The sequence below is a fragment of the Arctopsyche grandis genome, chromosome 5 (assembly GCF_051622035.1).
Source record: "Arctopsyche grandis isolate Sample6627 chromosome 5, ASM5162203v2, whole genome shotgun sequence".
NCBI classification, from domain to species: domain Eukaryota; kingdom Metazoa; phylum Arthropoda; class Insecta; order Trichoptera; family Hydropsychidae; genus Arctopsyche; species Arctopsyche grandis.
Genome location: NC_135359.1, coordinates 22,458,231 through 22,474,737, shown reverse-complemented (window position 1 = coordinate 22,474,737; position 16,507 = coordinate 22,458,231). Strand labels below are relative to the sequence as shown.

At 36.0% G+C, this 16,507-nt stretch overlaps 1 protein-coding gene across 1 annotated transcript; it reads left to right on the top strand.

The window, feature by feature from the left end:
• The first annotated feature begins 8,826 nt into the window (after positions 1-8,826).
• Positions 8,827-11,538, top strand: LOC143911503 (acyl-CoA Delta(11) desaturase-like). Its single transcript, XM_077430394.1, has 6 exons — positions 8,827-9,150; positions 9,267-9,397; positions 9,490-9,695; positions 9,788-9,973; positions 10,040-10,235; positions 10,316-11,538. Exons 1-6 carry the CDS (start codon positions 8,919-8,921, stop codon positions 10,376-10,378), a joined length of 1,014 nt encoding a protein of 337 aa, XP_077286520.1. The 5' UTR covers positions 8,827-8,918; the 3' UTR covers positions 10,379-11,538.
• Positions 11,539-16,507: the final 4,969 nt, after the last annotated feature.

The window sequence follows — 16,507 nt, the reverse complement described above, 5'->3', positions numbered from 1 at the left end:
AATAAAAGAAAGGATGAATAAAATATCTATTTTTTACATTTCTTACTTTAAAGCTAATATTTCTATTGTGCATAGTATTTTTACATAAATTTAAATTATATGTTTTTTCCTATGAATATGATATGTACCTACATACTTGCGTGTTTTCAATCTCAGCAACAACAAAATTATATTAATACATTTGCGAATCATTTCATTTATTGCCTTTCTAATTTAGCTAACTATAATACTTTAAAGTAGGCTAATCCAATCGAATGCTACAAAACTAATTAACCATTTTATTTATTTAAATACAAAATGTTCACACATAATTGACACGCATTCAAAGTGGTAACAGTAGGTGTTTGTTCATAACGGGGCAGGCGTTTCCAATTAGCCGACAGACGTTGACGGGTTGATTCCACATACGTACGTATGCATATCTAAAAAAAAATAAAATGAAATTGAAACATCACTGTAATTTAATACATTCGTTGCACTTTCACATCGCTCGATCTCGCGTGGACACAAGGAAACTCTTTGCAGATGCCCCAACAAAGGGCACGATTCGAGTGCAATTCATCTGACTTTGCACGTGCACACATACAAACATACGAGTACATATATCCGAGGTTAATAATGGCGTTCCTGAAGTGGCGGATATCGGTAACAGACGACGCCCAGGCGCCTTTGTTCCGAAGCTGGTTTCAGGAAGAGGACGCTTCACTTTGGCGGTGGAACAATGGCCGCGCACGTTTCGATGGCCACTCGTCAGATATTGTTTCAATATTAAATCAATGTTTCAAAAACACGCTCGTGCCAAGCTCGCCGACCGGATGAATCCGAGAACAAAAGCGCCAAAACCGTCTATGCTTCATTTTCCGTGTAAGATTCAATGGCTGTACCGTTGCAACGTCGGCAATTGAAAAAAATCATGAAAATATCCATATACATACCAACATTTGTAGTGATCAAAGATTACTTTCAAAATTACATGATTTTGTTTGATTATACTATAAGAATGTATGTTTTATCGCATATATCTAAATTTAATGCTGAATATAAACGTCTATTGTTTTTTGCCAAATTACATTTCTTGATTTAAATTTATAGAAATTGTTTCTTTATATTTTATTTTATTTGATTTTACATATATTTATATATATGTACATATGTATATACCCGGACTCCGTGACGAGACAGAATGTTAAATGACAGAAAACGCAAATATAGGAAGGCAAAGATCGAAAATCGAAAGATCTTAAGTCGAAAGATCAAAAAAAAAATGGTCCATGGTAAACGGTACATACTCACTTAATTTGCGCCAGCAGGATACAACAGGAACGAGAGGAAAATCCTCTTGTTCTTTGCCTTCCGATATTTGCATTTTCTGTCATTTAACATTCTGTCTCGTCACATAGACCCGTATAAACCAGGAAGGTCTGACAGGTAAACCCCAATGCACCTTCCTGGCCAATTACAAATATCGATATACAATTTTTAGAATAAGCATCATAGAGACATCTATGGATAAATTTTTGATAAACTTACATTTTCGGAGCATTCTTTTTATATAAATTGTCAAATTTCGAGACAATTATGAACAAATTTGCAGCATTTTTATACTTTTGCGAAACATTTATGAACAAATTTGTATTTGCAAGACATTTGAGAAATTTGCGAGACATTTATATAGGATCCGGATGTGAAGGATTCCAAATGATACGCGCAGATTAAGTCAGAAGTATTTATTATAACATGATGTCGTCGGGCTTGTTCTCCAACAAGTGACCATAACAACACGCATCCGGTCTCTCCCATGCATACCACACACATACTTTATCCCTAGCAGTTTGACCAACCACACTTACGGCTCGGCTCGTTTAAAAATCATTCCTACATTTATGAAAAAAATTGCAGCATTTTTGTACGAATCAGTGAAATTCGAGATGCTGAAAACTCGAAAATTATGAGAAATGGGTAAAGGTTGCCAATTTGTTGGAACCGTTTCAATTAAGATCAGATAAATTGGCAAACTCTGGTAGAAAACGATTGACCTGGAGTCACAAACCAAGGTCTGGCCAGCAGCAACTAGTGGGACTCGAACCCGCGACCACTATGTTCGAAAACATTTATGCTAACCAATAGCCTACGCTGCTGGATATGAATATAAATCTAAAAAATATATTCTTATAATGTACCCGATGATATTTCATGGGACTTATCGCTAGTTATAATCAGTGGCGGCTCGTCCTAATGGGCTGCCGGGCTGCAGCCCCTCCTATAAAATTCTAAGATATATATTTAATAATACATTTAATATTTTATTTATTAATGATATTTTTTTTATTAGTTGGATGGACTTAACTATTGGGGCCTTCGACAGAGTAAATATTACTTACAATATATTAATATTATATTATATATATTAATATATTAACCACCGAGCCAGCAGCGTGGCTCGGTGGTTAAGCTTCTGCTTAACACTGAGAGGCGCCGAGTTCGATCCCTTGAGCTGACCTCGATTGAAAAGAATTTTTCTGAGTATATCTGTAATGCTGCTGGTCAGACCAGGATTTGTGACTCCTGGTTGATCGTTTCCTATCAGAGTTTGCCAATTTTCTCTGATTTCATTGTTGAAACGATTCCCGATTAAAAATTGGCTAAAAATCCTTCCTACCCACTATGTCACCACTATTTGAGTATGATTAATGTAAATATTACAATAAAAAATGTATGTACAATTCATAGATGTCTCGTTAATTGTCGAGTTTAAGTCATTGTCTCGTAATTTAGCGACTTATGTATGTAATAAAAAAATGCTGTATTGTTTGTAATTTGGCCAGGAAGGCGCATTGGGGTTTACCTGTAATGCCTTCCTGGTATGAAATAAAATAAAAATAAATAAATTAATAATAAATAAAATAAATAAATTAAATAAATTAATATCACCCATATCCAAAAGGGTGATATTGTAAGTAATGTTGACCGTTTTGAAGACCCCACTAACTTGTATGGTGACAGATGAATTAAAATGTTGCTGTACTGGCTGTAAAGTGTTACAGCGCCGAGCTGAACGCTGCGCAGCCCGGATTTTCGGAACGAGAAAGAGAAAGAGCTATTTGCAACTGCAGATAGCTCTTTCTCTTTCACTCACTCTGCCATTTTGGGCTGGACAGTCGGCAGCCTTCGCCTGTCTGCCGTCTACAGTCGGCAGTCTTCGCCTTCGACATTCTTCTGTCAGTTTGTATAAGATTTCGCGCGCTTGATCTTACATTTGATTAGTTGAATCGCACGATCACAGCTTTATTCGTTTTCGTTACTCTTAATTGGTTGTGTATGAGCCCTCATCAAATCTTCGGTGAGTCGTTTTCATTTTGATAACAGCAAACTTTTTTCAAATCTGTTTAACTTTTTCTCGTAATTTTTTATTTAAATATATTAAGATTTTTTTTCTTTTAAAAATGGAAGAACAAAAGAATTCAGTAAAATATTTACAAAATTTGCACTTTTCGCGACTAGAACTTACCGAAAAAGTCGCTATAAAAGCATTAGGCTGCCTCACGCCCAATTTAATTATTTCACAGCCTGCAACTAGTAGATCTTTTAGTTACTCGCGAAAATTTAATCCAGACATTTATAAAAAATACAATTGGTTAACGAGATGTACAGAAAAAAACACGTTATTTTGTTATCCGTGTCTTTTGTTTGGAGGCGAGTCGCCAGGCGAAGCATCTTGGACGAAAACAGGAGTTATTGACTTAAAACATTTAAACGATAAATTTAAAAACACGAGGGAAGTGTCGAACACTTAAAAAATTTGTGTAATCTCACGATTTTGGGAAGCTTGTCGGCGGGAAATAGATAAGCATAACGAAAACGTCAAAAAAAAATCGGGATGTTTTATTTAAAATTATTGATTGCGTTAAATTTTGCGGTAAATTTGAAATGCCAATGAGGGGACACGATGAAACAGATAATTCAAAAAATCCAGGAGTTTTTCGGGGGCTTCTAGAATATTCACAAAATTTCGACGATTCTTTAAAAAAACATTTTCATACTTCTTCGGTTTTTAAAGGGACATCAAAAACTATTCAAAATTAACTTTTAGATTGTATTTTGAACGTGTGTAGGGAACAAATAAGTGCTGAAATAAAAAAAACAACTTATCTAGCTGTTATGGCAGATGAAACAACCGATGTATCGATGCATTATGAAAAACATTAACCTGTTGACAACAGGTTAATGTTTTTCGTTACGAATTAGGGGGTTAAGTTTTTGGGGTTTTTTTTAATCCGCGTCGCGAAACCAGCAAGAACGAATTTTTTTAGCAATCTTACTGGAGTACCAGCGTATTTTTCGAAATCTTCATCGCGTTTGGACGCACCCCTTTAATGGGTGGTGAATTTTGCTAGTTTTTTTTTCAATAATACTTAAATCCACATGTAAGTGGTCGTACGCCTAAAATTGTGCTTATTTTGTCCTGTTATGACATGATAGAATAATTATGGTGACATTTTTTAGACATATTTTCAGTGCAGCCCCGCCACTAAAAATTATCACGAGCCGCCACTGGTTATAATATTGTTGCGTAGGGGTGGGTGGAGGATCCAAGAAAAGGCCAACAGTCGTTTCACAGCATTTATTGATGATAAAGGAGTTACACACACTGTCACTGCTCCGTCCAGACTGAATTATATCGCCTACGTACCGCCTTATAAAGGGTAGATCTCTCAGGACGCCTAATCTGTTTACCTGTTGTATAGTCACGTATTCAGATATGTATTTCCAAGACAATGGGTCTTCCCGTACCGATTCTGAGAACTAACTAATAACGGTCATTGTTTAGCCTAAATGCACTTAGAGTCCAGATATAATCTTTGGAAGTAAGTGCATGCATTTAGTTAACCGATAACAGATATCCGTTGGTCTAAGTACAATTCGCTCAATCCATGGCGTACGTAACATTGCCTCCCTCTTAGGTCAAATCGTCCCGATTGACCAACAAATCATAACTGATAAATCTACAGTAGTTACATTTATCTCCGATATCAGTCACAGTTACATTTACAATTACAGCCGTTATCTTTACAGCTACAATGGAAACAATGACATTTAAATTCTACTACCGTTACCTTTACAATTCTAATTCTGTTACAGTTAGATTAACGTCACCTTTACAATTGAAACAATTACAGTAAACTTTCGTTACCCTTCAATTTACGTCACCTTTACAATGGAAACAATTACATTAAACTTTCGTTACACTTCACTTTACGTCCCTTTTACAATGGAAACAGTTACAGTTACATTTCTAATCCCCTAAAATTAGTCATCCCATCTTCTACATTTGGAAATCAATATTTGTTAGCTCTTCGGTCCAAAATTTTCTCCCGTGGTTGGTCCATGTTGCTCGTATCACCAAAGTCCAAATTTGCTATGGCAGCCCTGTATTCCTGTCATGTGGTCCAGCATCCTGCTGCAGACCAACGTTCAACCCAGAACGTGCTCCAAAGCCATGTCCCACAAGAATCGCTCCCATCGTCACATAAGTGACTTGGTCCATGTCTCTCGTGTCACCATCGTCAAAATTTGCTACGGTGGCCCAGTGTTCCTATGTCATGTGGCCCAGCATCCTGCTGTAGACCAACGTGCTCCAAAGCCATGTCCCACAAGAATCGCCACCATCCTCACAAAAATGACGGTTGACCCTGGAAAATGTGCACCCCTCAGTCTGCCACTCTGTTGGTGGTGCTTCTTTTCCGTTCCCTTGACCCTGGAAAATGTGCACACCTCAGTCTGCCACTCTGCTGGTTGTGTTTCTTTTCCGTTCCATTGACCTTGGTAAATGTGCACCCAACAGTCTGCCACTCTGTTGAATGTGCTTCTTTTCCGTTCCATTGACCCAACTGAAATCCATTTCTTTCTGATGTATTTTCCCGTTACATCTGCGAGATGATCTAAACACTGCTGCAACTGTCCATGTACTTTTTCAGGTACTCGTGTTTCCACTAGTTTCCAACTAGATTTTTTTTCGATGTTGACGTATATCAATTGTTCCGCTCTCTCTCGTTGAAGTCGCTATCTGGCGTTTCTTCGGTTTCAAATGCCCTCACGTGGTTGATCCAAGTCGCTCGTTTCCCCAACGTCCAAATTTGTTGCGGTGGCCCCGTCTTCCTCTCATGTGGCCCAGCATCCTGCTGCAGACCAACGTTCCACCCAGAACGTGCTTCCGTTGCCATTCCCTCTGAAGCGGTGCCTCTATCCTCCCAAAAGTGACTTGATTGACTCCACCGACTGACCAACCAACATTTATCCAATCTGATAAATGTGCCTCTCTGCCGTTGCATGGTTCCGATTGAATTCCATTTCAATCCGTTTACTTTCCGACTCTTCCAATTAGACTCGACTAGTTTCCAATCAGATTTTTTTTCCAGTTCGTTGACATCTGCCCTCAACAAACAGTTGAAGGGAATAGTGGCTTGTAATCGACATCTCTCAGTTGTAGTCGATCTCCGCTCCTCTTCTGACGACGACGCCCTCCCGTGGATCGACGCCACCTACAGCCGCTAATTCCTGCCACCCGCGGTGAATTGGCGAACCGCCCTCGTTCCGGTCGCCCCCTGGACCACTCTGCAACTGCCGGATGCCGCTCTCCGATGCTGCCCTTGACAACGCCTCAAGTTGTCCTCTCCCAGCAGCACCTGCACGAAACCTCCCGTTTCGCAACCTCCCTCCGTCATCCCGATGAATTCTTGCTCCTCCCCATTCCTGATCTCCACTCCTCTTCTGACGACGATGCTTTCCCGTGGATCGTCGTCACCTACAGCCGCTAATTATTGCTACTTGCGGCGAATTGGCGAACTGCCCTCGTCTCGGTCGCCCTTTGGATGACTCTGCAATTGCCGGATGCTGCTCTCCGATGTTGCCCTTGACAACGCCTCAAGTTGTCCTCTCCCGGCAGCACTTGTACGAAACCTCCCGTTTCGTAACCTCCTTCCGTCATCCCGATGACTTCTTGGCGGCCACCGCCGATAATGTCAAAGTCGAGTTGCAGTGATAACTGCAATTCGACAACCGAAAATGTGATGACCGATTCTGTGTGTTGCAGTGAAAACTGCATTTTTTTGTTTCGTGTCTCCATGGCTCGAACTCTCTCCTACAGCTCCCGAAGATGGCTTCGCTGTAGCTTCTCTTCCTTCGCTGGTGACTTTGTTCCACGGCCCATCTTGGATCCCACTTCTGACGACCAGTGTTGCGTAGGGGTGGGTGGAGGATCCAAGAAAAGGCCAACGGTCGTTTCACAGCATTTATTGATGATAAAGGAGTTACACACACTGTCACTGCTCCGTCCAGACTGAATTATATCGCCTACGTACCGCCTTATAAAGGGTAGATCTCTCAGGACGCCTAATCTGTTTACCTGTTGTATAGTCACGTATTCAGATATGTATTTCCAAGACAATGGGTCTTCCCGTACCGATTCTGAGAACTAACTAATAACGGTCATTGTTTAGCCTAAATGCACTTAGAGTCCAGATATAATCTTTGGAAGTAAGTGCATGCATTTAGTTAACCGATAACAGATATCCGTTGGTCTAAGTACAATTCGCTCAATCCATGGCGTACGTAACAATATACATAAATGCATAGATAGTATAACACAATTCCTAGTGAAATTTTCATGGAGTGACATTGCGGTGTGATGCGAATGAAGTTTTCGCTTGTTCGACAAACGCGATTATTGACATTTCAAGCTTCGCACACGCGAAAAGTTCTACAATTGCTGACAAATTACCGCAGCATCACATTCTGTCTACTTGAGATTCAAGTAGACATATTCTCACACTATCAAATGTTATTCTTATTATCATCGATATATATTTTATTTACAAATATATATAACAATGACAAAATTTGGAAACATTACACTAACACTTTTTTTATAGATGTACATACATATATATGGCTAGGTGGTTGCGTTTATGTTTAGCACCGAGAGGTTACCGGTTTCGGTCTCATGCCATCTTTAATGCTGCTGGTCAAACTTGATATTTTTGTCTCCGAGTCGATCGTTTCCTATCAGAGTTTGCCAATTTATCTGATTTCATTGTTGAAACGGTTCCTCCATTGAATTGGCAAAAACTATTCTATGTCATATCTGAATTTGATTTATGTACCTACAATATGTTAAAATGTATGTACAAGTCTAAATCCATATATGTCTCTATGGATTAATTAATTAATTAATAGTTAATTTCGTGTTCATCTCGAAATTCAGTGATATATGTAATAAAAAATGCTGAAATGTTTGTAATTGGCTAGGAAGGCGCATAAGGGTTTACCTGTTAGGCCTTCCTGGTATATATCCATATAAATAAATAAATAAATACCAGGAAGGCCTAACTGGTGAACTCCAATGCGCTTTCCTGGCCAATTATAAACATCGATAAACAATTTTGTTTATACATATGTATGTTCTCATCTGTATTAATATAAAATTGTCCACCTACAAATCTAAATGTCATATTGTGCAAGTATTTTTACTTTATCTATGTGCGTAGTAACAATAGATGAAGTTTTGTGATCATGCGAATATTCGAACTCAGAATCGATTACTGATCACGTTTTCATGATCTAGAAAAAAATGTGTGTGTGGCTGTGTTTTTTTTTGCCGGCTAGATTTTTATTCCCAAAAAATAAAAGCAATTTAGTAATATTAATTGCATAAATTATTCATGAGAATATTATAATGCTTTAAAAAAATCACAATTACTTTTTTCTATCTGCAACACAAAAACCATTTTCTCAAGCGCGCTATATAAATGACAAATTTATGTAAAAGTTCTTTACACCTTTGAACACAGCTATCGAGTTGAAACCTGTCAAGCCAATAATAGTAGTCAAGTTTTATTGAATCTCATGAAAATTCCGCAAATATGGGATATACAAACGGAGAAATTTTGCGCGAAGTAAATGAGAAAAATTATGTGAAAATCGTGGCTGAAGAAATTTGCGAAAAAGATACAAATAGCAACATTGGAACCGATCCCCACTACAAAAGACGCATCGTTTGGATAAACGTTTTTATATTTTCTGTATATCACATTAGCGCATTATATGGAATTTATCTGAGTTACAAAGAGGCAAAAATTTTAACATCAGCATTTGGTAACTATCCTTTTCATTGTTATCTTCTGAATATTAGGATTATCAAAAAGGGATATGTATGGTATTCATGAAAAATAGTTCAAACTCACCTAAAGTGTCTGCATACTGAATTTTAGGATTATTTGTTTTTTGGATATCTACTGAAGGTGTAACAATTGGTGCTCATCGACTATGGACACATCGCAGTTACCGCGCCACACCACTTCTTGCAATAATTCTGATGATATTCCAAACAATTGCTGGTCAGGTATTTATTTTTTTATACCAAATATTCATATTCTAATACAAAAAACAACATTTTTGACCAATATTTTTTATTTATTTTATTTTATTTTATAGAATTCCATTTGGACATGGGTTCGCGACCACAGAATGCATCATCGATATGCCGATACTGATGCAGATCCACATAGTGCAAGCAGAGGGTTTTTCTTTGCACACATGGGCTGGTTGATGAGCCTGAAACATCCCATGGTTATCAAAATGGGCAAGAACATAAATATGGAAGATTTGAATGCAGATCCTATAGTCATGTTTCAAAAAAAGTACAATGAAAACTAACTCATATGTATAATCAAAACTTGATTATATTGTATAATATTTAGTTTTACTCTGAATTATGCTATTTGCATTTTAGGCACTACCTCCCGCTCTACCTTTTATTTTCTGTTTGCATACCGATAGCAATTCCTGTATACTGTTGGAACGAAAGTTTGATTCCATCTATTTTTATTACCTATTTTGCCCGTTATGTGATAGAATTACACGTAACTTGGAGTGTCAATAGCATTGCACATTTCTACGGAAATAAACCCTTTGACAAGTAAGACTTTGCTTTATTAAAGCTTTGATTGAATAAAATAAAATTTCGACAACATTTTTTTTAAAGGAATATATTGTCTGTGGAATCAAATTTAGTTTCTTTCATAACCTCGGGTGAGGGCTGGCATAACTATCACCATGTATTCCCATGGGATTATAAAACAGCCGAGCTGAGATCTCCTCTACAACTGTCCACTCGAATCATAAATGCATGCGCCCGTTATGGATTTGCCTATGACTTGAAAAGTGTATCTTCAGATATGGTACTTTTTACATATTATAAATATGAATGTTATAGTAAAAATATGGTGTTGAAATGTTAATATTACATTTAATTTTTCAGGTTAGGGCGCGAGCTGAAAGAACTGGAGATGAAACAATTAAGATTCGTTCAAAACAAACGTAATAAGCAATATCAATTGTGTCCCATTCAATACATATTTCGATTAAATATGTACATACATATATATGTTTAGCAAAAGATTTACTTTTGTTACTAGATTATTATTATTTATTTAAATATCTCGGATACTTATCCAGCACTTATTTTGTCTACCTTTTGCCCATTGCCTCTTTTTCAATCTCTTCACTCCGTCCACTACCACTATCCTTCATTAAGGTCTCCAATCCCGGGATCCCGGTGTTTTCTGGTACCATGAATCCCGGTGCTGAAACTAGTCTGAATACCGGGATTACGGTGCTGGCAGAAATTTTTTTAAAAATATTATTTTTACAAAAATAATATGGAAAAAACATAAAACAACATTATATAATGGTGGGATGATCAATGACAGTCATAGACCATTTGTTTGCTATAACCCGTTTCGACGCCGGCTTGCCGTTTCCACGAAATGGTATGAACGGCCTGTATTATGTCGCAGATATTGTGCTCAACCGCAATGATATTTGATGCATATTTTGTCTGATTGGAACTCAGACTCGATCACTGATCACGTTTTCATGATCTAGAAAACTGTGTATTGTATGTCAGTGTATTTTGGGGTATTTTTTGAACACCGTTCGTCCAATCGAACTGAAACTTAGTATCGGTTACTAAAATTCTTATCGATACGACGTAAAATTTTTCAAAGTTTCTAGTTGAGTGGAAATGGTACCTCCCCTTATAGGTGTGCTCTTATTTTAAGTTTTTGATTTCAATTATCTGCCAAACCGCTAATCAAATCAGACTTATTTTTTTTTACTTGTAATAGAAATTATTAATATTATACCCTAAAATTTTTTGCATATTTTTTCCTAAGCCGAAAGTAGGTAGTACTTTTACTCTAGAGATTCAAGGTTTTTTGTGTTTTTCTCAGAAATCAAAAGTAGAACTTTTGTCTTGTGTAAATTTCCCTACATTTGTGTTCAATTTTTATCGACAATGCTCATAGCCGGTATGTGTGAATGTGTACATATGTATGTACATATGTTTGATTATCGAATTTTTTTTATTCTTCTTATATTCGAAACAATCCACCTATATTATTTTAGGTGGATCGTTTCGATGAATAATTACTAGACGGTACAATATATCACAACGGAATCAAAGTTATGTTTTTTTAAGTTATTTATTGTGTTTTATTTAATCTTAGAAATCTATGGATTCGAACCGAAAACTTAATGTAATTTGAATATAGCCAAACTCTCAAAATAAGAACGACAATATGGGAGTATTTTTTGCGTGAAACATCGGGAGAGTTTGCAAAATGCAATTGAACGTTTTTGAAATATGAAAACATGCAATTGAACTTTTTTTCTTATACATTTAATCCCGGTGCTAGCACCGGGATCCCGGGATCGGAAATTCCCAGCACCGCAATCCCGGTGCTGAAGTAACCTTCCGGGATTGGAAGCACTACCCTTGATATATTCCTCACCCATGTATTCCGTTTCCTATTTCTCTTCCGTTGAGTATATTGGACTTTGTGTAAAATCTTACCGTTCAATGTCCAAGTTACACATTAATATATCATCACTGGCAAAGTGACATTTTTGATTTACATATAGAACATAAAAGGCGTTCATTCGCCCAAACGCACTCCATCCTAATTTTATTATTCTTTTTATTTCCTTTTCTTTACTACCAGACATGTCAATTATTTGTCATAAACATAAATAATTCCATTATTTTATCATCTAATGAAATGCTGTTAGTCATGCTTTTATATAGAACTAGTTAAATGTTTTCAAAGGTCAATAAAGTCAATATAAAATTTAAAAAGTGGATTCAGTCTTAATTTAAAATATTTATTGTAAGTGGTGACACTAATTTTATTTATTCTTTTGATGTGTACAATGATCCCTCAGAGTTAAATCTGGACACAAACTATATATGTATGTACATACATATATTAGAGTACATCGAAAACATCCCATCTGAAGTTTTTAATGTAAAATTATTCCATTTATATGAATTGAAAGAAATAAAATATTAAAACTGGGCTTAAATTTAAAAGAAATCTTCGAAAATCGGTAAAATTTACGATTTTCAAAAACTTAAATGGGTTGGCAGCAGTGCAAATATATTTTATAGAATTTTTATATTATTTTTTACGTATTCCCCATGATACAGAACAACTTTTCCAACAAGAAGTGTTTCTGAATTCCAAAATTCGTTGTTTTCGATGTACCCTAATATACATACATATATCTATCGATTAATTGTATGTACATTTATCGATTTATAATAGTTTTAAATTTGGAGCATTTGAATTTTATAATTCTATGATTATTGAGTGAACAAGCACGTTATTAAAGTATCTATTAAGGATATCATAAGAAAATTTAAAGAATTAAAATCTGATTTAACCAATATGTCTTTTTATTAATTACTTATATTTTATGAGCGTAAACTATATAATTCACCTTACACTATTTTGTAAAACAAAACGCTTCTTAGTAGATAACATTTGTAATAGTAAAGTGAAAGTGGATGCGCCAGCAAATATGCAATGAGTATTCAAGAATTATGTAGTATAAAAAAAATTTCCGCCTGTGGCGCTAACTACTATATTATTTTTCTGACCATAAATTAAAATTTGTATTTAATTCAAGTACTACTTATTTTTATTAGTATTGGAATACATAATAGATTATTGAAATTTATGATTATTAAACGTATTTTATGTAAAGTATTCCTAAAAATTGCCTACAAATGATTAAACTTGAGCTAAATATATTATTATATATAGTAAAAACTTATGGGGGGGGTTCCAATTTTCAATATTTGCACCAGAGCCCACGCTGTTGATGATACGCTACTGACAGGGCCAATGAAAGGAGGGGGGGGGGGAGCCGGGGTAAAATTCCAAGGCCCAGACTACTCGAGGGGCTATATATGTACATATGTCATATAATATTTTCTTATTCAATTATTTTAAAAAATAACAACCTACATATAGGTATTTTTCTAATAGTCCTGATAGATTTTGCGCTTATCAACTATATCTATAAGATCTTTTTTTTTAGTTTGTCATAGGGCCCGAAATTAATTTTCTCCAGGGCCCGGAATTTCTCTCGGCGGCCCTGCCTACTTAGTCCGTTTCATGTAAATAAAATGGAAGATTCTGATTATTATTTTACAAATGTATACATATGTATATCTTTTTCAAAAATTAATATATGTATGTACCCATAAGTGGTCCGCGGAATTAAAAATTATGAATTTAGTGGTCGGTGAAGTCCAAAAGGCTATAAACATTGTAAGCCACCGCTGTTCCAAGCGATCTTCCGCTAAATTTCAAACAAGTTTTTAATCCCGAGGCTCTATTGTGATTTTTTAATAAAGTTAAATGTTTGAATAATGTCTTCTTTCTTTACTTCCCAGTTAGCGACCGTAATCTATAACTTGTTGTTTTTTACATACCTCCTTTACGTTTCACTTACGATTACAATTCAGGAAAAAGTTCGCCTCTTATCCGATCGTTTTCATACTTTGCCATATTGCTCATTTTGGTCATCAATATAAGTAAATGGATCCTCCGCCATTACGGTGGTGCAAAAATATCGTGTAAGACGCGTTTGAAATTTGAATTTCTGAAAAGTGCCTGACGTTTATCCAGTTCGTAGTTTTAAACATATGTAGATGTTGGTAGTAAAATAAAATTATTGCTATTTTTATTCAAAATAATAATTTTATATACAAATTATAGAAGAGGTATGTTTTTAAAACCTTTTTTTAATATACTTATTCACAATATATCTTATTTTTAATTTTAAGATATATTTGGATCTTTTCATTGCTTTAAATACATGCGGTTTTTTACTAGATTTCAACATACTTTATGTATACCTACCTACATATATGTACCTATGTACCTTCAACATACTTTATGTATACCTACCTACATATATGTACCTATGTACCTTCAACATACTTTATGTATACCTACCTACATATATGTACCTATCGATGTTAGTACCTATGTACTAACATCGATATAAATCGTTTCAGTGTAGTGAAGAGTAGGCGGATGAAAGTCCTAGAAGCGAGTTGGAGAGGCCCAATAAGCTGAACGTGCTCAACCGCGACTTGCTCAAAATCAATGTTGAAGGGACACAAAGAGCGACGTACACCCACACACACACACAAACAGCCTGTAAATCAGTGGTCTTAAAACCGCGAATTAAAAAATAAAATTACCGTTTAAAAAGTCATCCGAGCCGTGGGTGCTCAGGTCCATTGTCTCCTAACCGGTGGCACGTGTTCTCGAACGTGCCCGAGTGGAACGCACTTTATCGCCAGTGTTTCCACAACGGTCGCGTGCTGGCCACCCCCATATCTCGTAGATACATCCCGGTGATAGTCCAAACAACAATCGAACGTGTTCGTGTCCGTTGAATGAGCGAATCGTCATAATTCACACTTGACACTTTTGATTCGTTTAGCGATTTTGTATTGTATAGTTTTGTGCGTATTCAAATGTGGTCACGTTCTGATTAACCCTTCATATTTTTATCGTGGGGGTATGTTCGTGCTATATGTATGTACAATATTTGATGGGTGAATTAGCGACGCTTATGAAAAAAATCACATTGTTTTCGGCATGTCCATTTTTTTAATGACTATTCCCTATCCTATAACACAAGTACAAATGTTCGTAATATATTATAAAAATATAGAAATATTTATGTTTGGGCAATATTTTTTTCTAATCTTCATATCAATTTATGTAGTAGGTACATCGGTACATATGTAGGCACTTACTTGAAATATTTACAATTAAAGAATAGCTATTTAATTATAGGAATGTCATTAGTCTGACATAAATTAGTTTGATTATACCAGCAATATAGCTCAGTGGTTAGCGTATAATACTAATAACTGAAGCGTCACGGGTTCGATCCCTGATTCAGTGTTGCTGGCCAGACCTTGGATATATGTATTTATGTGACTCCAGATCGATCGTTTCCTATCAGAGTTTGGTAATTTATCTTCGTTGTTGAAACGGTTCCTACCAAATTGACCACCTACCCCCATTTGTCGCCATTATTAGAATTTAATTTCAAATTTATAATAATATTATAAATTTATATATACATAGTACGTACGTACAAAGTTGGCCATAGGTTGGCCATAGGTGTCGCCTTGGGGGAAATACCGAAATGACAGCAAGGTAAAAAATAAATTATTTCATTGACTGTTTACTTTTCTAAAAATATAAAAAAAAATATGAGGAATGCCATCGATAAAGTGTAAAATTTGATTTAAAAAAATACTTTGGTATACTTTTTGAATTAGTTTAAGCCCAAAATACCCGGAAGATTTTTTTTCAAACAGATTTTTAGAACATTTGCTAAAATATAGGACGCATATATATGATTCTTACATTTTACAAGTTTCTTTTAAAAAAATAAGAATATAATACATTTAGGTTTAAGTCATTGTAAATATAAATTGATCAAAAGAAGGCCGAGGTTTTATCGGGTCGTTTTCGCAATAAAATCCAAACCGGAAACAAATAAACACATGGCGAACGTCAACATTATTTCGCGACGATCGTGTTTTCAGCTGAATTGAATCAATTAAAGCTTCTCTTTGTTGAAAACAACACCGCAACGAGAATTTGCTTCCACATAACGTTTATATAAATTCATATAAAAATATTTCACGTAACCAAAAGTGCAGGCATTGAATAAAAGTGGAAATTTATAAATTCACAGAACTTTCATGCACTGTATACCTCTTCTAGATTTATTGAGATCATACTCAAATGTCCAATGGTACGATATTTTATTATATCAGGATGTGATTTCTTGGGCTTTGATTGTTGATATATTCACACGAATTTATTGTGTCGATCCAAATGCTCACTTTATCGAGGGTGACCGACGCGAACAAACGAAGGGCGGGTTGCACCTCGAGCGACGATTAATCGAATCGTCCGGTCACTGGGCCGTGATGTTGGCTCCTTCTGTTCCAAAAACAGCCCTCGGCGACGAAGAAGGGCTGCTGGGTGGGCAGTCGTCTGGCAAACCCCTGGGCGGGCAGGGGCGGCTCGGTTCACACGGATCCAAAAGAAATCGCAGCAATTAC

Bases quoted from the DNA above. Each gene is read 5' to 3' on its own strand.
- LOC143911503 (XM_077430394.1), top strand. From the start codon at position 8,919: ATGGGATATACAAACGGAGAAATTTTGCGCGAAGTAAATGAGAAAAAT. The intron at 9,398-9,489 runs GTATTTATTTTT...TTTATTTTATAG, and splicing joins TCCAAACAATTGCTGGTCAG to AATTCCATTTGGACATGGGT. The intron at 9,974-10,039 runs GTAAGACTTTGC...TTTTTTTTAAAG, and splicing joins GGAAATAAACCCTTTGACAA to GAATATATTGTCTGTGGAAT.